Source organism: Platalea leucorodia, assembly GCF_965183815.1.
Source record: "Platalea leucorodia genome assembly, chromosome: Z".
In the NCBI taxonomy this organism is placed as follows: domain Eukaryota; kingdom Metazoa; phylum Chordata; class Aves; order Pelecaniformes; family Threskiornithidae; genus Platalea; species Platalea leucorodia.
This window is the reverse complement of record NC_138858.1, coordinates 39091979-39114265: the sequence shown is the minus strand read 5'-3', so window position 1 is coordinate 39114265 and position 22287 is coordinate 39091979. Positions and strand designations below refer to the sequence as shown.

Below are 22287 nucleotides of genomic sequence, written 5' to 3'. Positions count from 1 at the left end.
CCAAAATTCTATATTTTTATGCTTTTCCACTTATTGCCCAAGAGAAGCAAACACCCTGTGAGGCATTTCACAGCAGCTGTCACTCATTATCAAAGGAGAGGTCACACTAACACACCAGCAGTAGCAACACTGGCAGCAGGACTTGCACTGTTGCACCACTGGAGCCTGCTTATTCTGAATCCTTGGAGCCACACATTTTTCTATGCATTGTAGCAGATAGTGAGGAAAAGAGCTGAAAAAAGGTTTCTTCTCCACTTGTGCAAAATCACAAACATAGATAAGCTCAGCTGGGGGACTGGGATTCAGGAAATACAACTTGAGCTGGCAGAGCTCTGCTGTAGACTCCATGGTGGACTGAAAAAAAGGAAGACAAACTAAGTGCCTCGACCTCTGTGGAGCTCAGGAATCAACCTTAACCCAAATAAAAGCACTAGTTTTAACTAAATTATTTTGGCAACTTAGGCTGAGCAAATGGTTCCAATAAAAATGCAGCTCTTTTTAAACCTCTGTTGGTTTTGGAAGAAGGAGAAGCAAAAGATTTAGATTAAATCACAACATCCAAACCTGAATTCAAAAGGGGGTTTGCACACCACTGCTGGCAAGACTGAAACAGTTTTTTTACTATTGCACGTGGCAATATTTAGTATAATATTACACTATTATCCTTCACTGTTGCCAAGAGTAACAATTAAAGTCTGTTTTTTCATAGATTAATTACTCTGATCAAACTGAGTTCCTTAAGGAATTGTATCATAATTTTGTTGATGGCAAGATCCATATTGCTTCCACAGCATGTTCTTAACAAAGGAAGGGTGAAGATTTTTTTTCTTTTTTTTTTTTTTTTTTGTTGTTAAATTAGCTGAAGCAATGACAGTCACAAGAAACAATCTGCCTTTCTTCCATGCATACTGGGGAAGAAAGAAAAAAAGGAGGAGAAAGAGAGAGACAGGCTTGCTCCTTTAGAAATGAGAACTGAATGGGTGGAAACAACAAAAACTTGGAAGAACCTCTCACTCAACAAAGGGTCAGCAAGAGTTGGTAGTTGAAAGTGGGTCAGCATGCCTTTTCAGGGGGCTGTTTTGCTGGGCTGCATGGCAACCCTGTCCCTCACTATAGTCCCTGGCAGTGTTTTGCCATTGCAGAACACACTGAAGGAGCTCACAGATGTCATTACTGGTTGCAAAATCTCCTTTTTTTTCTGTCTTACATTCATAAAAAGAAAGATTAATTCATGAAAAACACTTAAGCCAGCTAGTGATTTGCTAAAGCAGTGCCCGTTATTTGTTTAATTTTCTGGCAAGTAAACAGCATTCGTTAAATGCATGTCAATAGAATTAGCTCAGGAATGGGCAAGAATTTTTTCTTGGTAATTTTTTTATTATTGTTTTGTTGTCAGCCAGCATGTATCTTTCCTCAGAAACTTATTACCTGCTAGTCTCAAAAAGAGAGACTTAAATACTCATTTTGGGATATTCTCTGGTTAGTCAGTTGTCATATAATTTGTCACTGGATAAAAAGATATGTTATGCTCAATTTCGCTTCAAAATCAGAGGGGTTTTTTTTATAATTAAAGCAGTTAATTAGCTGATGATATGGAAAAATATTAGAGAACATCTGTTTTTGTGAAGATATCAAAACTGTTCATCTGGTTTTGCTAAGGCAGATTGGTATTGCAAAGGCTTCTTGTACTGTCAGTTGTTTGGTCAACAACAGAGTATGTAACTGCATTCATAAAAAGGGAATACTGCGTTAATGGCGACTTGTCTCTAGGTTGAAAGATACAGGATGAAACTGCAGTTTTAAAAACAGTATTCAAATCATCTGAACAATTCTTTATCTGTAAGTGAAACTCCAAATACTGACAAATACTGTCTCTGGGGAAACAGACCATTCGCAGTGAAGGAATACTATTAATTTGCAGTGAGAGTTTCTAGACAACATCCTTCACTCTTCCTGGCTCTAAAGTGTAGACAATGACACTTCAGTACAGTGGAATAAAATGCTACTGAAAGATACAAGGAAATCAAAACTCTAGCCACTTTTTTTTCATTTTCAGACCATTCGTAGGCCCAGTGGAGGTATTCTTCCTACAGAAACCAGGAGTCATTTCATTTGCCTGGGAGTGACAAACTGCCAGAGTTATGTCACATCCCTTTAGGTTACCCAAAGTATCTGCTGCTTCCACTGGAAAGTGACCGCTGGAGAGTATAGGTCACTTAATATTTTACTGCCTTTTAATATAATTGCATAATTACGGTATTTAATAAAACTGGTGATTGTTCTTGTTGTGAGCAGAGTATTACCAGTTTGGGAGTGAGAAAAAGATGAGCCTATCTATGTCCCTTAATAAGACACCTAGACTGGCCAGATTTAAATTTCTGTGACCAGTAACCAGACACAAATTCAGAGACCAGGAAGAAAATCTTCACAATAATATGTACATTTCAGAGAAGACAAATAAACTATTCATAAACACACTGCTGCATATTTTCAATAACTTTAAAATTATATTTTTAAATCATTGTTAGAAGCTGGCATAAGACTTTTGAAAAATAGCAAGCACTCGTGAATGGGTATGTATGTCAACCAATCAAAGCTATTCCTCTATCAAAAGACCTTCAAGTCTTACAGATGCTAACTGATATTTTCATATGCCGTAAGAAGCCAATATCAACTCCTACTCACCCCTAACGCCCATACACATGGTGCACGGAGCAAGTGAAACACGGGCTTTGAGTTTAGCTGTTGTAATATCCTAGTTTTGCGTAGTTGGCAATCTGACACCAAATGGATGAAGTTGCATTGGTCTTTGTAGGAATGAGGAAGACTATATCCTATGCAAGCTGGACTAATGATTTTTTGTGCTTGAAAGATTAAGCTGATATTTTCAGGTAGACAACTTAGAATGCTGTTGATAAGTTTCTTGTTCAACTTGTTGATGAACATGGGCAAATGAAAGCTATCTCACATGTGACTTGTTTCTCTCGCTCTCCCTGGGCTGTGTTGACTCAAAGCAGTGTTTCCTCACCAGAAACACCCCTAGCACCATGTCCTCCGGCCACCTGCTCTTCTCAGCAGGCCCATGGCTTCATTGCCAAGCGTTGACACAGAGCTATTTCTGCAGCTCTACAGCACCCAGGGAATCCCTCTAAGCCAGATTTTGTGTCCAAATACATTAGTCCTTGGAAGGGGCTCCAGGTTAGTAGTGTCGCTCTCTAAACCACTGGTGTAATGACAACATCATCAGACGAATCTGACATCTGGAGTCCTATTTACCAGACATTAAGCTACACGATTTTAATGTTGTGGGAATTACGTTTATCAAGAAACAAGCATATAACATACCATTTCCAAATGTGAGCCACACGACTGAGAACCTTACTAAGTAAGGCTTTTCATGTAGGCAGCAATGAAGTTGCAATAAGAAGTCCAAGGGCAATCAAAAGAGACTTCAGGGCCTTGGAATGACTGGTTAAGTGATCAGGGGCACAAGCAGTGTTCTCTATCCTTCCAATTGCAGGGTATGATGAAGGAAGAAACAGGAAGACCCAGCAGGTCAATAACTGGCCCCGAAACTGGTATCACCAGCAAAATTTGGGGTTTTTTGATCATGGGTCAATCTACACAACACCAGGTCTGCTAGCAGCAGATCGGGTACACCTGTCTCAAAGAGAGAAAACGACCTTTGCGCGGGAGTTAGCAGGGCTCATTGAAAGAGCTTTAAACTTGATTTGAAGGGGGAAAGGGATAAAACCAGGCTTACTGGAGATAAGCCTGGGGGTGGCATGCCAGTGTTTGAGGGACAGCGTGCTAGCAAGGTCCTCTGGTCTGCTCCACAATGTGCTGAGTACACTGGAGCACATTTGCAAAGTCCCTGTACTAATGTGCACAGCACCCTAGCCATCTCAGCAGAGGCAGGGGATGGAGATCCACACAGCAGCAAAGGCACAAGGGTTGTTGATGTGTTAGAAACCACAGAAGCACCTGAGAACAGTCACATAGGAATTAGGGCTTCTCCCCCCAAAAAGGTGGCAGGATCAATAGCCCAACTGAAGTGCATGTACACCAGTGAACACAGCACAGGCAACAAACAGGAGGAGCTGGAAGCCATTGTGCAGCTGGAAAACTATGATGTAATTGCAATCACGTAAACATGGTGGGATGACTCACACAACTGGAGTGCTGCAATGGATGGCTATAAACTCTTCAGAAAGGACAGGCAAGGAAGGAGAGGCAGTGGGGTAGCTGTGTATGTTAGGGAGGGTTTGGACTGTCTAGAGCTTGATGATGATGATGAAAGGGTAAAGCGTTTATGGGTAAGAATCAGGGGAAAGGCCAACAAGGCAGATATCATGGTGGGAGTCTGTTATAAACCACCCAACCAGAATGAAGAGGCAGATGAAGTATTCTATAAGCAGCTGGGAGAAGTCTCACAATCACTAGCCCTTGTTTTCCTGGAGGACTTCTACTTACCAGATTTCTGCTGGAAATAAAATACCACAGAGAGGAAACAGTCTTGGAGGTTCCTGGAGTGTGTGTAAGATAACTTCCTGACACAGCTGGTGAGGGAGCCAACTAGGGAGAGCACCCCACTGGACCTGTTGTCTGTGAACAGAGAAGGACTGGTGGGTGATGTGATGGTTGAAGGCTGTCTTGGGCACAGCAATCATGAAATGATAGTTTTCAATTCTTATAGAAGTAAGGAGGGTGGTTAGCAGAACTGCTACCTTGGACTTTCGGAGAACAGACTTTGGCCTGTTCAGGGGCCTGGTTGACAGAGTCCCTTGGGAGGCAGTCCTGAAGGGCAAAGAACTCCAGGAAGGCTGGACATTCTTCAAGAAGAAAATCTTGAAGGCGTAGGAGCAGGCCATCCCTATGTGCCAAAAGACGAGCTAGCGGGGAAGAAGACTGGCCTGGCTGAACAGAGAGCTTTGGCTGGAATTCAGGAAGAAAAATAGAGTTTATGACCCTCGGAAGACAGAGCAGACAACTCTGGAGGACTACAAGGATGTCATGAGGTCATGCAGGGAGAAAATTAGAAGGGCCAAAGACTAATTAGAACATAATTTGGCTACTGCCGTAAAAGACAACAAAAAATGTTTCTACAAATACATTAACAACAAAAGGAGAGCTAAGGAGAATCTCCATCCTTTATTGGATGCAGGGGGAAACATAGTGACAAGGGATGAGGAAAAGGCTGAGGTAATTAATGTCTTCTTTGCCGCAGTCTTTAATAGTCAGACCAGTTCTTCTTGGATTACTCAGCCCCCTGATCTGGAAGACAGGGACAGGGAGCAGAATGAAGCCCCATAATCCAAGGGGAAATGGTTAGCGACCTGCTACACCACTTAGACACGCACAGGTCTCTGGGGCCGGATGGGATACACCCAAGGGTACTGAGGGAGCTGGCAGAAGTGCTCACCAAGCCACTTTCCATCATCTATCAGCAGTCCTGGCTAACTGAGGAGGTCCCAGTTGACTGGAGGTTAGCAAATGTGACACCCATCTACAAGAAGGGCTGGAAGGAGGATCTGGGAAACTACAGGCCTGTCAGTCTGACCTTGGTGCCGAGGAATGTTATGAAGCAGATCATCCTGAGTGCTATCACGTGGCACGTACAGGACAACCAGGGGTTCAGGCCCAGTCATCATGGGTTTATGAAAGGCAGGTCCTGCTTGACTAACTTGATCTCCTTCTGTGACGAGGTGACCTGCTTAGTGGATGAGGGGAAGGCTGTGGATGTTGTCTACCTGGACTTTAGTGAGGTTGACACCATTTCCCACCACATTCTCCTGGAGAAACTGGCTGCTCATGGCTTGGACAGGCATACTCTTTGCTGGGTAAAAAACTGGCTGGATGGCTGGGCCCAAAGAGTTGTGGTGAATGGAGTTAAATGCAGTTGGTGGCCAGTCACAAGTGATGTTCCCCAGGGCTCAGTATTGGGGCCAGTTCTGTTTAATATCTTTATCAATGAACTGGACATGGGGATCAAGTACTCCCCCAGTAAGTTGGCAGACAACACCAAGTTGGGTGGGAGTGTTGATCTGCTGGAGGGTAGGAAGTCTCTACAGAGGGATCTGGACAGGCTGAATCAATGAGCTGAGGCCAACTGTATGAGGTTCAGCAAGGCTAAAAGTGCCGGGTCCTGCCCTTGGGTCACAACAACCCCATGCAACACTACAGGCTTAGGGAAGAGTGGCTGGAGAGCTGCCTGGCAGAAAAGGACCTGGGGGTGTTGGTCCACAGCTGGCTGAATATGAGCCAGCAATGTGCCCAGGTGGCCAAGAGGGCCAATGGTATCCTGGCTTGTATCAGAAATAGTGTAGCCAGCAGGACTAGGGAATTGATCGTTCCCCTGTGCTGGGCACTGGTGAGGCCACACCTCGAGTACTGTGTTCAGTTTTGGGCCTCTCACTACAAGAAGGACATTGAGGTGCTGGAGAGTGTCCAGAGGAGGGCAATGAAGTTGGTGAAGGGTCTAGAGCGCAAGTCTTATGAGGAGCGGCTGAGGGAGCTGGGGTTGTTTAGTTTGGAGAAAAGGAGGCTGAGGGGAGACCTTATTGCTCTCTACAACTACCTGAAAGGAGGCTGTAGCCAGGTGGGGGTCGGTCACTTCTCCCAAGTGACAAGTGATTAAACAAGAGGAAACAGCCTGAAGTTGTGCCAGGGGAAGTTTAGATTGGATATCAGGAAAATTTTCTTCACCAAAAGGGTTGTCAAGCATTGGAACAGGCTGCCCAGGAAGTGCTTGAGAGGCCATCCCTGGAAGTATTTAAAAGACATGTAGGTGCAGTACTTAGGGATATGGTTTAGTGGCGGTCTTGGCAGTGTTAGGTTTATAGTTGGACTCGATGATCTTTTCCAACCTAAATGATTTATGATTCTGAGTAGACAGCTGACTGCAAGAGTTCTGGAAAAGCAAATGTATTTTTAGAAAAGGCAATCTAGCCATACATACATGATCAAGTCGTCAACAAATTGGTGGATGTAAAGTCTGATAGAGACGTTGGCACTCACTCACATAGGTAGTCTTTAGTCTTATATTAGCTGAACTGGTTAGATTAATCTGAGCACTTTTTGCCTTCTAGCCCCTGCTTGGAAGTTGTTTGAAGTCAGAGCAGCATTTAGTTTAGCACCAGGAAAGGACAGAAGCAAATCAGCTACAATTCATAGCTAGTCTAACAGTGAGTGGAAGTGTCTCCCCCAGCACTGACAAAACATGTATGATAGGAAAAGGTCTGTGTCCTCAGGAATCTCAAACCACATTTAAATATCATAGGAGTCACAGGTTCAATACCATAACTTTTATCATTGCTTCATACAGAAAGCATTGCTGTAGTTTAAGAAAATATCGGAGGTGGGATTTGGAAATTAAGATAGTTGAGGAAACGTGGAGTAAAACCATGCATTTTTTAGCTGCAAGTTTAAAGTGATTGTCTTTTTATTGTATGGTCACTGCAACCTTTCTAGATGGCTCTTGTTTCCTCCTCACATGCAACAATTCAACTCACAGCTATAAATAGTTTTCTTAAATTTAATATTAAAATTGCATTAGGAATTTTTCAGTGTTTCATATGTTAAACCCAAACAAATTGCCAGGTATCTGAACTCTGCTAGCCATGAACAAGACCTAAAAAATCTCTTTGGGATTTGAGGAAGGTAGCTGGAAAATATGTCAAACTCTGCAGCCTAGATCATGGTTATTGGATTTTTTTTTCCCCTAGCACAAATTGAGATCCATACAATGTTGCTTCCAGTTGAAAGACATGTAAGATCAAGAATATATCCATATAGTTCCAGAAATGGAGATGTACAAAGCAGGAGAGGGAATCTCTCAGAGAAGCTGGGGAGGTGTCATTAGTTCCCCCAGCCTCAAACTCTTCATTATCAAAGCTTCTCATTACTTGTCAGCTCTGCAGCACTCTGTTCCCTGCTGGGTCTGAAAAGCAAGGAATGAAGCTGTGAATGTAAAACAGAGTCTAAGCAGAAACTTCAGGCCTGTGGTAGGATACATAAAGAAAAGTAGATTGACATTTTGTGTTACAGTTGGTTGCTTTCCTGGGGTCATATATTGTCATATATTGTGAGTCAAACTTACATGTGTTAAATGTAAATTAAATAGCTCTAAAGCAGGAGTAACAGCAGGCAAAAGGCAAAATTAGGCTTTAAATTTCTATTATAGTAGCACTCAGAATTGTCACCAAACCATGATCAGCATTGCAGACAAAGAATTTAAAAAGATAGTACCTCTGCTCAACAACTGACAGACTTGATGTCCATCTGTCCTAGATATAAAGCTATGCACAATTACTATGCTTTGCACCTCCTAGTATTCCAAACATTGCCAAGTGGACTGACAACACTAACAGGATGCACACTATGGGAATGACAACCTTTGACATTATTTTCTTTTAACAAGCCCAACTCAGACCTTTAGCAAAACCCTGCAAAGGACTGGGGCGGCAAGGAGGAAGGGGAGGGATAGAAGTTTTCCGCTATAAACTCATAACCTAAGAGTCTACCACTTAATGTGATGTGTAGATTTCCATTTTGCAATATTAAGAAAGAATAAACAGGATCGACGAATTTAAAAAGTGAATGATAAACTGATACAATTCTCCGAAGTAGAATGCTTTAATTTAGACAATGAAGACTGCATTTTAAAGGAAAAGTCCTTCGAAGTTATATGCAATTTCATGACCTCTTTATATACTAATTATCAAAGCAGTACACTTGTGAGAATGTTCTAGGCAACTATCTATCCATACTTGTGTACATCCATGGCAATGGTGAACATCTTGTGCACGGGGTAGTTCTGTCTTTTTTAAAAAACAACAAGCACCTGCCTTTGAGAATACCAAAGCTCTTCATTGCTGTTGCATTGCTATAGTGCATTTCAGTAATTACAAAACTGGCAGTTGTTTTATTATCAGAGTGTATGCACGTTAGTGGAACTAGGATTCAGGCAAGTTATGAAGCAGATCTCACCATCTACTATACAGTATCTTAAGCACTTAGAGCATCCTGGCAGGATGTAGAACATCTAATAATAGGGGAAGATAAGGCCCTCCATAGGACAACTCAGATCAGTTAGATGCCCGAAGTTGTTTATAACTCTATCACTTTTTCCCTCCAGAAAAATCAGCTATCGGAAACTTGCTTTTAAGTCAACGGATGCAGAAATTCATCCACAAGGTCTATTACCAGCATTACTGGTCCAGCTATCAGCTATCTGGCCTATTGTTTAATTTTCTTTTGCTTCAGGTTACCGATCAGAATCGACTACATAGCTCTATGGGGATAGTGTGAAGTCCACTTAGTTAATTAATAATTTCTCTGCTTTGGGGTGAGGTTGGTATAGTTTCAGTTCTAAAAATCACCATCATTATTATTAAATAATTTGCAAAACACTTTGTTACAACTTTCTGCATATTTGTGTATATCCTTCCTCTGCCAAAATCTGCTACAGCCCTATGCTCACTGAGGAATTAGTTTGAGTGTAAATATCCCTCTGGAGCACAGACAGTTCTGAACAGACACAGCCACTGTGCAAGACAGAACAAGAAGGATGTTCTGCACCATGTGTCTGATACACCTGACAGCACTGAAATGCTATCTTTGTGACTGCTGCTAACGATCTGTCAGCATTTCCACTTACAGTGCCTTTGACTCATCTGTCATCATCTGTTCTGAGATGAAGCCTAGCATAGAGGCGCTCACCAAAAGGTGTTTTTATTGTTTGATAGGGTAAAATGACATTTCGCTGCTTTTGAGTTATTGGGGAATCCTAAATGTACCTCTGAGGGTAAATTTGCTCCTAATAGAGAAAATGAGTACATTTTCTTAAAAGGTGTTCCATGGTGCAGTCACAAAATGGCTTTTTTTGTTCAAAGAAAATTTGCAGGCTCCCATGTTTTTCAATGGATTTTTGTGCTTTTTGGAAAATAAAATCCAACATTAAAAGACTATCACTAGTTAAAAAATTATAGCTTCTATTACTGTAGATGGTCCTTAGCCAACTTTATTTTGGCAAACTTTTTTCTCCCTTCTAAATGCACATAATCCTCAGATTTATTCCATTCACATAAGCTGGCTCATGTTAAGTGATATAAATGAATATCTTCAGTAGAGGCTTTATGATTTACAGCCAAATGCTGCTGCAGAGAAGCAGCAGCTTGTCTGTCTTAGCAATCACCAGCCAGCAGTAGTCAGGTTTTCTTTTTCTATCACAACCCTGCTCCTTCAGAAGCAGAGAAATAAACCAGTCTTCCTGGTCACTCTGCTGAGGTTTTCAGCAAGGCTCACTGGTATTTTCTCTGACTCTGGGGAAAATGTCCCCATATGCAGGGCACAGTAGATACCATGTGCTCTGAGGGCTGCATTAACCTGGTTTACTCATACCTAAACAAGCTCGGAGAAGTAAATCAGGAACTGATTCAGGTCTTACTGCAGGCAGGGGAGAACTTGGCATGGCCATGCTGGGTACATATGGGTGCTCACTGCTGACCATGGACCGTGGGGTGGCCAAATCTAATGACCTCTGGCTGCAAGCTGCTAACACTCATGAGAGGGGGAAGTATTTAGGTGGTACTTGCTGTCACTACTAGTAAAGACTGACTCTACTAGTCTGATGACCCAAAAGTGTATTTCGCTCTTAGTCCTTTTTTGTCAACCAATGACTACTGTTAATAACCATATGTGTTTTAAATTCCTGAAGTAGATAAATAGTGCCAGGATGTGAATGCAAATGTGATCTTCAATTTAATTCCTTAATGTTTTAAGATGGTGTATTTTAGAGCTATTTTTTAAGTGGCTGCAAAGACTCATAGTAGGTGATGTAGTGTCAGAATTGCATGCAGAAACTATTCGCAAAGGTACGCTGGCTACTGGAGGTTTAGCTTCAACTAGCTGTCCCACTAGTGTTCCTGGGCAATCCATATTTTTTCTTATCAATGAATAGGAGCTTTTTGGCAGACAGAAAAAATGTAAAATCCAGAGGGCTGATCTTTTTTGTCAAATCTATTATCAGGTAAATCCACAGTTAGTATTATTGAAGAGACTGTACCAATACAAAAATCAGAAATTGACATAAACACAACTGGAAGCTCAATAAGAGCAATTTTTAAGTGTTCTTTTAGCACCTTTCTGACCACAAAAATGGTCATAGGGCTGGAACAGCTCTCCTATGAAGAAAGGCTGAGAGAGCTGGGGTTGTTCAGCCTGGAGAAGAGAAGGCTACAGGGAGACCTTGCTGTGACCTTTCAATATATAAAGGGGGCTCCTAATAAAGATGGTGAGACTTTTTACCAAGGCCTGTAGTGACAAGACAAGGGGCAATAGTTTTAAACAGAAAGAGGGTAGATTTAGATTGGACATAAAGAAGAAATTTTTTATGATGGCGGCGGTGAGACACTGGAACAGATTGCCCAGAGAAGTTGTGGATGTCCCATCACTGGAAGTGTTCAAGGTCAGGTTCGACAGGGCTTTGAACAACCTGATCTAGTAAGATGTCCCTGCCCATGGCAGGGAGGTCAGACTAGATGATCTTGAAAGGTCCCTTCCAACCTGAACTATTCTGTGCGTCTGATTCTATGATACAGAGGCCCTTCATTTTCTCATTGTGCATCTTTGTAGCTGCCACTTTTGAGACAGATCTATTCGGCAACTTTCTGTCCTTCAAATCCTTCTCTGGTGTCATGGTAAGAGTACGAACTCAATGTTCTGCCATTCCTGCTGAGTCTCTAAAGATACCTGGATTAAAGGGGATTCTGTGGGAAGGGAGGACTGAGTTTGCTGTTTGCTTTGTCTTTAAGTAGAAAAAATGAGGGGTTGGTTCTGTGTAAAATATAAAAATGCAAATAATGTGCTTAATCTAAAAAGCATGAGGGACTTGGTTTTACAAGCAAGAATGAAAAAAAATGTTCTTGCACAGTTGGGTTATTGGCTTGCAAAGCAGTTATGTGTTTCAGAAATCACATCCAGTTATCACAGATTACTGGTCATAGGTTGACATGAAATGGGAATATGGCTGAAACAAGATGAATTCTCATTCAAGATCGATGTTCTCTTAGTCAGGACATGACAAAACAAAATTAAAATTGTTTAAGCCATGTGTCATCATAGCATTTCTCCTTTTTTGTCCCTTGATTTTCTTTAGACAATTGTCTTTCCTGGCTGAAGCATTTTGATATTCTAAGCAAATGACAGAAACTTAGTGTAATAAAGAATTAGAGCTTTATATTTGCAAATAAAATGTCAAATGTAAAAGAAATACTGGTGTAGGTCAGTTTGAAGTATTTATAGAATGAGAGTAACTCGAGAGTCTCACATCTTCTAGTCTTGTTAAGCAACATTTAAGAAAACCACAGTATAAGGGTCATTTTAGAGTCCTGCTTTATTGATATCATTTTGGATGAGACTGGATCAAGATCCTAAAGTACCATAAATGAACAAGTCATAATAATTTACATGTCAAACAGATGAATCTAGTTTAGGAAAGCTGCATAGTCCTCATTGGACAAACTGGTTATTACCATTTCTCTCCTGATTTAGTGTTTGATATGTGTATACAAAATATTTATATTTGCAATGCTGCTTTCACAGTATAGAAAATTAAAGGCCAAAAATATAGTAGGGAGAAAATATTCTGCAATGTTTTTTGTCAGATGAGCAAAATAGCAAGGGAGGTTTAGCATCTAAGCTACTGAAGAGACATCTTGATGACAGGCAATGAAACTGCAGCCTAACAAATCAAGTTTAGCTGTACTGAGGCACCGGAAATGCTGTTTTTTCAGTGTCTGGGCCCAGTTTTCCTGGAGTCTGCATGATTCTGTGTTATGATTTATCAAAACCAGCCATTCATATTTCTCTTAGTCAACTCAAGTGGGATATACATGCTGCCTTTAGATTTGGGGGGAGCTCTACGTACTCTTTGTATATAAATGAGAAACTTATTGAATTTTCAATAGCAGTTTCAGACAAAAACAAAGGGATTACGAAAAAGCTGGGGAAGTCTATCCAGCAGCTGAGCAGGCCTTGATTTCATGGTGCACTAATAAAGGAAGTGCTCCAGGGATAAATAAATGGACTTTAGCCCCAAGAAATGTTATTTTCTTTAATGATAAGAAGAGTAAAGAGATCAGCTAAAACTCAATATTTACTTTGTGTTGCAGGAGGCAAGTTTTTCTCTGAAACTTGTCCTGCATCTGTAAAGCTCTGTGTATGCCTGTGATTTTGCAGAAATAGGAATGGATCAGTTTGCATTGCTGCATGAGTAGAGAGAGGATTCAAGGACAGTTCTGCCCATGGACACCTTGATCACAAGGAGATCAAAGTTTTAGCCCTTCAGCTCAACAAGAGCAACGGTCTGCTCCTTAGTCACTAGCTTACATTACACCAACCTCACATTCCTATTCTGCCTCTGAAAGGCAAATTAGCTTCTTATAAAACAGCCCTATACCCCGTCTGACATGGTCAGTGATTCCTAGCAACAACCGAGCCCGGTAGCAATTCACAGCAATTCATTACAGTGGTGACATAGAGCACATAAGTGGGTATGTGCAAGATCCTGGGGTATTTTGCACTTGCAGTCAACTTATCTCACTCTGAAATCATCAGTATCTTTCAAATATTGCCTTTCTATCTGGGTTACCAGAAGCGAGCTCAGTACCATTCACATACAAATCAGTGGCAGTTGCAGATGATTCCCAGAAGACATTTATGACCCTGTGTGGACCATTGAGGTAATTTTTAACCTCTGGGAGAGGCACCCTGGCATAGAGTTCACAGAAGTACTGGCATATATACAGATGAAGGGGTGCAATTTGAAGGCAGTAGGAAACAAAATCTGCTTTCTTCTCTAAGACACAGGAGATCAACTACTTTTGTTAACTCTGTGATTCTTTCCTATATTGCTATTATTTAGTCTTTGAAAATTATGGGCCTCAGCTGGTACCTGCAGCTGCTAACCAACCCACCGGATCAAGGGCTTTGAAGTGCAAACATTGCAGACAGCCAAATGTCAGCTGCCTTGAAGCTTCCCATGTGGACAGATTTAGGAGCACCCCTGACTGTCAGGAAGTTTTTATTTTGATGGGAAGGCCTTTCAAGGAAAAAATGTCTGTTTCAGCTATGGAAAAAAAAGCCAGCAGGTGCAGAACTTCTCACTCCCACCTCTGCTCTCATGCAAGAGAGTTTAAGCATTGAATCATGGACAACTAACACAACCACGTAAGCTTGGGTGGTAATTTTTTCTCCTGGATGAAAAATGAACACAATTCTACCTTCCAAGTAATTTTTAGTGTAGGAAAGATGTAAAGTTCACTCTCTAGATTTTATTTGTATTTTTAATGTGCATATTAGGGAAAAAAATTTCTAGGGAGAGGTGGCTTAAAAGCCACTTTAAGTTTCCATCAGAAGGTCACTGCCTGGTGTTGGCAATGTTAGGTGCTCTTCTGCCCTTATTTCTGGGTGAGAGAAGGTGAGTTGAGGAGAAATTTGGCTCTTCTTTGAGCTCAGTAGTTGCACACAGCACTAGTAGTACACACAGCATTTTACAGCTGGACATCTTGAGCACTAACCCAGTGCAGGTTGCTACCTGTCAGGAATTAAAAATGCGTTTTCCATGGGTTAGCTCAAAAGATTTTTCCATTCATGAAAATTTAACCTCTCACTGTTTAAATGTAGTACTATACTGAGTAACTGTGTACAGTTACTGACCATGTGAGTTAACACTCTTGTTCTTCCCACTGTTCTTCAGAGCCGAGAGAATGATTATTAATTAAAATTTTAAATATCAGAGCAATGCATGCAGTGTAAGAACAGACAAATTACTTCACATATAAATATGCTGTCATCAGTAGATGCAGTTTTTGCAAGATGACATCTATGACCCAGGAGACTTCCATCCCAGGAACCATCTTTACAGTACAGTTTCTCCACCTAAGCTTTCCTTGCCCTTTTTCTGGCTGCCTCCCCCGATGTGTAAAAATAGGATGTCTCTTTCCCTGTCCATTTGTTTGTGGAATACATTAAAGAGAATTCAGAAGTCTGAAGGAGGGCTGAATTTAATTATTTTCATATATTTTAGTCGTTGTGTTTCATTTCTGAAAACGGTACCTACCTCATTTGGCAGAAGAACTGTGTTTAGTTCTCTCCAGATGAACATTTCCATGCTATGTGCACTTCAGTTTGGGGCTGAAGAGGAAGGAGATGGGAAAAAAACCAGTTCATTACACAGTCGTTACGCCTTGCAGTATTTTCCATTGAGGAACCCTCTTCAGTTGGCAGTTGCAGACAGTATTAGATACTGCCATATTTGGAAGATGGGATCCTGAAGCACTGATTATTTTTATGCTTTGAACTGCTATTTGTTTTACAAGGTTGGGGTTTTTTTGGATGCAGTCCTTTGAATTCTGGTTTGGCAATGAATGGAGGCTGCATTCACAAACCCTCTGCAAAGTGCAGTTGGAAAGACTTACACCATGCCTTGTCGCATTACTGATTAAAATAGCACTTATGTTTTTCTGAGGGTTTTCTGGTAGCACTGTCTGTGGTAGCAAGTAAAACTGATTTATTAATATTTGTGATCTAAACTCCTCCCTCTGGAAGCTTTTTTCTTTCAACTTCTCCTGTCAGAACTTTACTAAGAGCACTGATTCTCACAATAAAAAGACATGGCTAGCAGATCTTTCTAATTCATCAAAATCCATTTGCGAGCTTCTGTTTTGATTGGAACAGCAACCAAAAACGCAGAGCTGATTCAGTAAGTGAAACTTTTAGCCTTTGTGAACTGCTGGAACTCTTGAAATAGTTACATCAAGTTAAGTACTCTTAAAAGTACAAAAAAGTGAAAGACACAGACTTGGCACAAGTCTGTTGGAAATACTTCACCTTGTCTAGGTGTTGGGCATTTGAAAGTCTGATTTTTTGTATCCTAAGAAAGATGATGCTTTAAAGCCTTCTGCTTTTTTGAGTAGAAGGCATTCCAGCATTAAAGTTAAATTACTAGGCATTTAGTTTCTTGCAAGGGGACCATTGTTGACTCTCCATGGCGTCAAAGGCAGAGAGAGGTGAGGACTAACATTGAGGAATGAGCATTAACAGAGTGCTAATCTCCAGGCATGGATGCTGAGCACTACTGTGTGTGCGATGCATGCAGTAGGTAATATCAGAAGTCGACAGCAATGTTAACAGCTCTCTCCAGCAGTAACTTCATCTGCAGATCTGTCCTTCATCTTCAGATCCACACAGGAGGTAGAGGAAGAAGCCTTTCTGACACAGACTCTGCATGAGAACCAGATAATCTTTAGGGCTCTGGATTTCAAATACCTCTGCTTTTCACCCTCATTATGCAGACAGCTTTAGGGAGATGTTGGATCTGGCTGGTTGGCTGGCCAGTGGCAACCATGCTGCGTACAGCAATAGGAGAGCATCCACATGCTGCTTACACTCAGGGAAGTTAAGAGTGTACAGCAGTTACAAAAGACATCTGTTCCTTCTTAAATTTATTGTCTCGATTACCTTCAATATTTACATACATGCATGTGTTTGGTATTTAAGTAACAGAAATAACCCTCCTCTGGTTCTTTACACCTTTTAACATTATGCCATATAAGAGGACTGGGCTGAATTAAGGCACATGGACAAAAGGCAATCGGAGGCAATTGTACTCCCTGGTGTTCTGCAGTTCTGGTCCACACCTCTCATGGTAAGGCAGTGTAATTCATGATGGTCATTTGCTGCTTCTGTAATAAAGCAGTGAACAGATTCAGTGAACAAATTAGATACAGTCATTATTGTTTCTAGCAAGGAGATTTTTGAGCTTTGCGCAAAAGCAAGGAAGAAGTAGAAAAGAAGCAGTTCCTGTTAGGATATGACTCTCTGTAATTAGTCTATGATGAAAAACAAGGGTTTATGCTATAATTGCAACAATTCTGTTTGTACCTTGCAGTGAGCCACCTCTATGGATTTGGACTGATGGATGCTGAAGCAATGGTGATAGAAGCAGAAAAGTGGACAACAGTCCCTCCACAGCACGTGTGTGTGGAGAACACGGATCGGCAAATCAAGTAATACCCGCTGCCAAAACTCTTGCTGGCATAAACTTATGGAAAGAAATTGGGTATAATTTACCCCTCCCTTGCATTTGTATAATGTGTGATTTTGAAAGCTATACTGGGGATCTCTGTCACCTTCACAAAAGTCAGATCATTTGCATGCAAAGGTTGTTCCCTGTAGTGCTTGGAAAAAGGCCCTAGCTTAAAGAACGCCTCAGAAGTTGAAGGTGTAAAACAAGCTGGGCTGGATAATGATTGATTCTGGTATAGATGATGCACCGAAGAAGAATGTTTGGTTGAGTGCACTGCAGTCGCCTTTGTAAGATGAGTACAAACTTATCAGTCCAGGATCTAACAAGCAAATACCCTTTTTATGAAAGTACTGCATGATATTATCTCTCTCAAACAGTCTCAGGAGAGTCTCTAGCTCAGAGGCTAAGACTAAACTGCTTTCCGCTTGCTAGGATAGGGTCTCTAAAGAGCCAGGCTTAAGAGCAAAATTCTGTGTGTGCACTCTCTGGATACAGAGACAGCATCAGCCATAAGGCACACTTCCAAATCATTAAGATTATTGTTTGATAAATATGCTTGACAGGCTCCATAACTGGTATAGTCTGCAAGGATGTCGTGTCAATTTAAACCAGCTGAGTCAGATGCCATTTGGTACAGTTAACATGTAATACTTGCTATTACGTAAGCAAGGCCTATGTCTATGCCAGGCATTTCCTGGGGCTTAACAACCAGCTGTGATCCCATGACGATCCCAACAATTCTCAGCTGGCGACTAATCCACAAAAATGCTTTGTCCCAAAGGCTTATTCCTATAACAGGTTTTTCACTTGTTCTCTTTTAGCATGTGTACATGCTTAACAGAAAGCCAGATAGTTGCCATTAGTTGCAGTAAAATAATTACCCTGTGGTGATAGTTTCAGCTAGGAAATAAGTGTTAAAATTAAGGGTTATAAGCTACTGACTTCTCAGAAACAATTGTCAAACACTGTCATTCACTACCAAGCAAAAACAATGTGGTTGTCTTGTTTTACAGAACAAGCAAGAAATGCTGATGTTGTTTTGTATGCTTATGTTATAGAACAATACGACCTGACAGCGTTGTCCGTTCAATTTACAAAGCCACTGGCTGTTCAGATAATCCTAACCACCATGTGATCTACTTGGAGCATGTCGTTGTGCGCATCACTATTACTCACCCTCGACGTGGAGACTTGGCAATTTACCTAACCTCTCCTTCTGGAACTAGGTCACAGCTCTTGGCCAACAGGTATAGTATGACAATGCAACTTCACAGTCCACTCAGCATGCAGAGCCTGCACTGAGATTGCAGCATCAGCAAAGAACAGTCAAGTCGTTACAGTAGGTTCACTGGCAGGCATAGGCTAATTATTTTTTCTACAAGAGATGGGGAGTGAAGTGAAAATGAACTCAAAGATGCAATCTCAGTCTTTATCAGTAGAAGAGTAGGCTGTAAAGCTGTTGAAGGACATCATCTCCAAAACAAATATTAGTCAATTTTGATAGCCTTGTGTGACTCACCAATTATTAGATGGCTGGAAATGTGAAGAAAATAGTAACAGGCTCAGTGTTACAGAAGGAAGCTGAGTGGAAGTGTGTTTCTACATACCATTGGCACTTATTTTTTATTTTTCTCCTTTCTCATCCTTTGTTCACTGTTAGTAAAAATCAGACAAAATAGTAGTTCTCTACTACTATTTTCTTTAAGCTTTGTGAGTATGGTTATGGCTTCTGATGTTACCAATTTCCATATTCTTTTTTTGCCCTTGCTTATTGAAGTAGTATGCCCAACCCATGAAAGGCTCCTAGTAGGACAATGCTGAGAAGTTGCACTCGTACTTCGAAATGAATGGGTCCATTTAAAAACAGCCTATTAAAATCTTTAAGAGTCAGCCATATCCTTCGTCCCACATAACTGTGATGGATACTTGCTTTTGAATGTCCACCCACTCTTAACATCAACCACTAAGAAAGATCAATCCTTTTTCTTATCCTGTCACCTCTGTGTTATGTTCTTGGAGAAACTGTGACGCTGCATCAAATAGTCTCTTTTTCTCCAGACTGGACTCAAGCAAGTATCTCTTTATCCAATGTAGTATTTCCAACATGAGTGCAATTTCGGTCCCTGGAGATGAGGGGCATCATTTTGTGTATTTGTGCTCAGCAAATTGAAAGACTTCCCAGTGATAATTCTGTTTCTCTGGTCTACTAGCAGAAATTTTCTTGGAAGAAAACATTGCCAGTCCTTCCCAGATAAATCTTGCTAAATCAGTGATCAAGAGCACTGCCTCCTACCAGAGATGGTTAAAGCACTAAGAAACCCCAGAAACCTTCTCAAACTCTACCCCTTTTCCAAATGTGCAAATAAGTTGCAGTTACACTAAGAAATGCTTCTATACTTCTCCAACTGGCTAGAAAATCTTCCTGATGAGACCATAGTATGATAGGGAAAACGTTTTCTTTGGTGACTAGCAGATTTAGATGACTGCCATTCTGCTGGACACAGCATGGCTCCCACACAAAAGTTGGTGTTAGCTGATGTTATATATCTCAGAAACAGCAAAAGCTGCGAAGTGTCAAACCTAAGTTGTGAGAACTTTTCTGCCGTCCCGCTCAAGTCTTCACAAAAGTTTATATCCCCAGTCCTACTCTTCAGGGCTTTTAATAAATTGGCAGTTGCCTGCTTTCCAGAGTGCCTTGTCATCCACATTCCCCCAGCCAGATTTGCTGATATAGTGACTATCTAGCCCTGGAGACTTGCTTGTCTTCCTGTCCCTCAGTGGTAGAAGGACTTATCTTTCCTCTTGAAAGGAAAGACCTGTTCTGGAGGCAGGTGGAGCTCAAATGGACTGGTTTCTGATTGAGGTGTGAACCCACATTTTCATTAGAGATTAGGTTAATTTAAAAGAAAAGATATACTGAGAATACTCTTCAAGCCGTAGACGTTAATTGATCAAATGGAGAGAAAGTTGTCCTGGAATTTTGGAGCCCTCTAGAATATCTCTTGTGTTTCATTACGAGTGTTGTCAATGCCTTGCTGAAAAAGCGTATGGGCACACACATCTATGTATCTCCCTGCTACACTGAACAAATAATTTGTCCTCTCCTATAACCAGTGCAGTGGCAGACTTCTACCCTCTAAGCAGGTATGAAACCAGATTTTGTTTTTCTCTTTGAAGAAATTCTTCTTTAGTTTTCTATTCCATCTTCATGCGGCAGTTCTTCTGTCCTTCAAAATGAAAAAATTAGAAGTCCTCCAACTAGGTATCCAAACAAAACAATCTCGTGTAAACCCAGTGGTCTTAACACAGCTAACTTTTGGCTCTAGGCTTTCATGTCTTGCAACTGACTCACAGCAAGTGGGAGATAAAGACATTCCAGTATTCACAGTTCACCTCTGGTGATGACTGGTATGTGGAACAGGCACAAAGTTTAATTCAATCAGTCTCTTTGTAACCCCTGTATCTTAGAAAGTAATTATTTTCTGTACCTGTGGTAAAGAGAGAGAACGCAAATGTATGTATTAAAATAAGGTGATGTTCAGCTGTTTCTTATCCTATATTATCAGAAGGCTAACCAGAAAACAAAGAAACCTGAAAGGCCTTTTAATGTTTTGCCACTTTCCAAAAAACAAATTATTCATGACAGAGCAAATACTCATACAGTTGCACCAGAAATTCCCTTCCCATGCAAGCTTCAGAGATATACTGACTTGTGAGTCATATTTGACTGAAACAAACAACTCTGGGCTACTACTATTAAGGAATAAATGTATTTTGCAAACTCTAGGTCTGAAATACCTAGCATCTTCACAAGCCCTTTCTTAGGGTAAAGTGATGGATATGGGCACAGTACTTTTCAAAATGGTATTTGAAGGCTTGTTTTATTTTGTCTTGCTGGAAGAAGTCTTACAGCTTAGTTGTCTTGCAATTAGTAGTATACTGAGTGTTGTTGAGCCTATATGTTTTAGCATCATGTTATTAAAAAAAACCTTGGAGTAGGAGTGTTGTTATTCACTAATATGAGAATTTAGTTATGAGGCATTTAATTTGTAAAGTATTATTGATGAGGGCATCAGAATAAATGCATTCAAGTACAAGTAGCATGCAGGGATGCATTGCCAGCAAGTGGTCTGTTTTTTTTTTCTATAGGCAAAGGTCCTAGAGGCTGTTGTACAGTGCTACTACCTGACTGAGACGCTTTTCTCAGACATACAAGACCTTTTAATGCACACATACATGATTAATAGCAGCAATACCAGCTGTTTTTACTGAACCCAGGGAAAACCTCATTGCTTTACCATTACTCATCTGGGTTTAATTTGAAACAGTTTGCTGGTAAAATGTCTTAAAGTGCAAAAGGTATATTTTACACATGTGCACTTCTTCTCCACCAATTCTGGAAGAAGAGTCATTGTGTAGTTTCTGGTGCATTGACGAGTAGGTCCCTCAAGGCAATATCTGGCCTTTTTTCTGCATATTTTATCCTTAATGCTGGCATCCCCTAAAATGACTTCAGTAAGAAAACTTGTTAGTCAGAGATGTGGATTCCTTTGCAGGCATTTGGTGGATTACACTGTCACTGGCTTGAGCCTCATGTGCATTCTTCAAAAACTGCATTACAGAGAACATCTGCTTTGTTGTTTGGAAAGTACTAAACATGATTACATTGGATGTACTGCAGCAGAGGAAAATACGGGCTTGGAAAAACTGGCTGGTGTGAGGATGAGGCTACAGTTAAGTCCAAAGGGGAACAGTATCCCCTTTTTAAAAACAATGGATGGCCATTGGATTTGGCAGCATGGGTTTCTGAGTGTTTTTGAGACGTACCAAGGCCAGTTCTAACAGACACTCAGTACAGGGGGGCTATGGAGGAGAAGCTAAGTATAAAGAGGATAGAAGAAAACTTAGGGCTTGTTTGTCTCCCACTGAAGTCATGGCTTGTTTAGTTCTTGCCCTTTAAATTTAAAGCAGCTGCTGCCATTTGAACTGCGTAACTGAAATTTTTTAGCCACGTGGTGGCAAGTTTCCAGGCCACTAGCTTCCTATGCTTATATGGCAATGACATTAATAATACGTCTATTCAGTAACAAAGGCAAGTATTTTCGTGACCATCTTTTCCCTATCATGAAACCTTAGATAATCAGTAAATTTTGATAATACCCTCTTCTGCAGGAAAATCTTAGATCAAAAACAAGGTA

At 40.9% G+C, this 22287-nt stretch overlaps 1 protein-coding gene across 1 annotated transcript in view; it reads left to right on the top strand.

Annotated features, from left to right (window-relative positions):
* Nucleotides 1–22287, top strand: part of PCSK5 (proprotein convertase subtilisin/kexin type 5) — a gene marked incomplete at its 5' end in the record, with an annotated part of 193704 nt that overhangs the window by 147022 nt on the left and 24395 nt on the right. Inside the window, 2 exons of the mRNA XM_082335751.1 lie at nt 16952–17069; nt 18148–18336. Of these exons, the coding sequence (XP_082191877.1) occupies nt 16952–17069; nt 18148–18336 (307 nt within the window). The remainder of the gene's footprint in view (nt 1–16951; nt 17070–18147; nt 18337–22287) is intronic.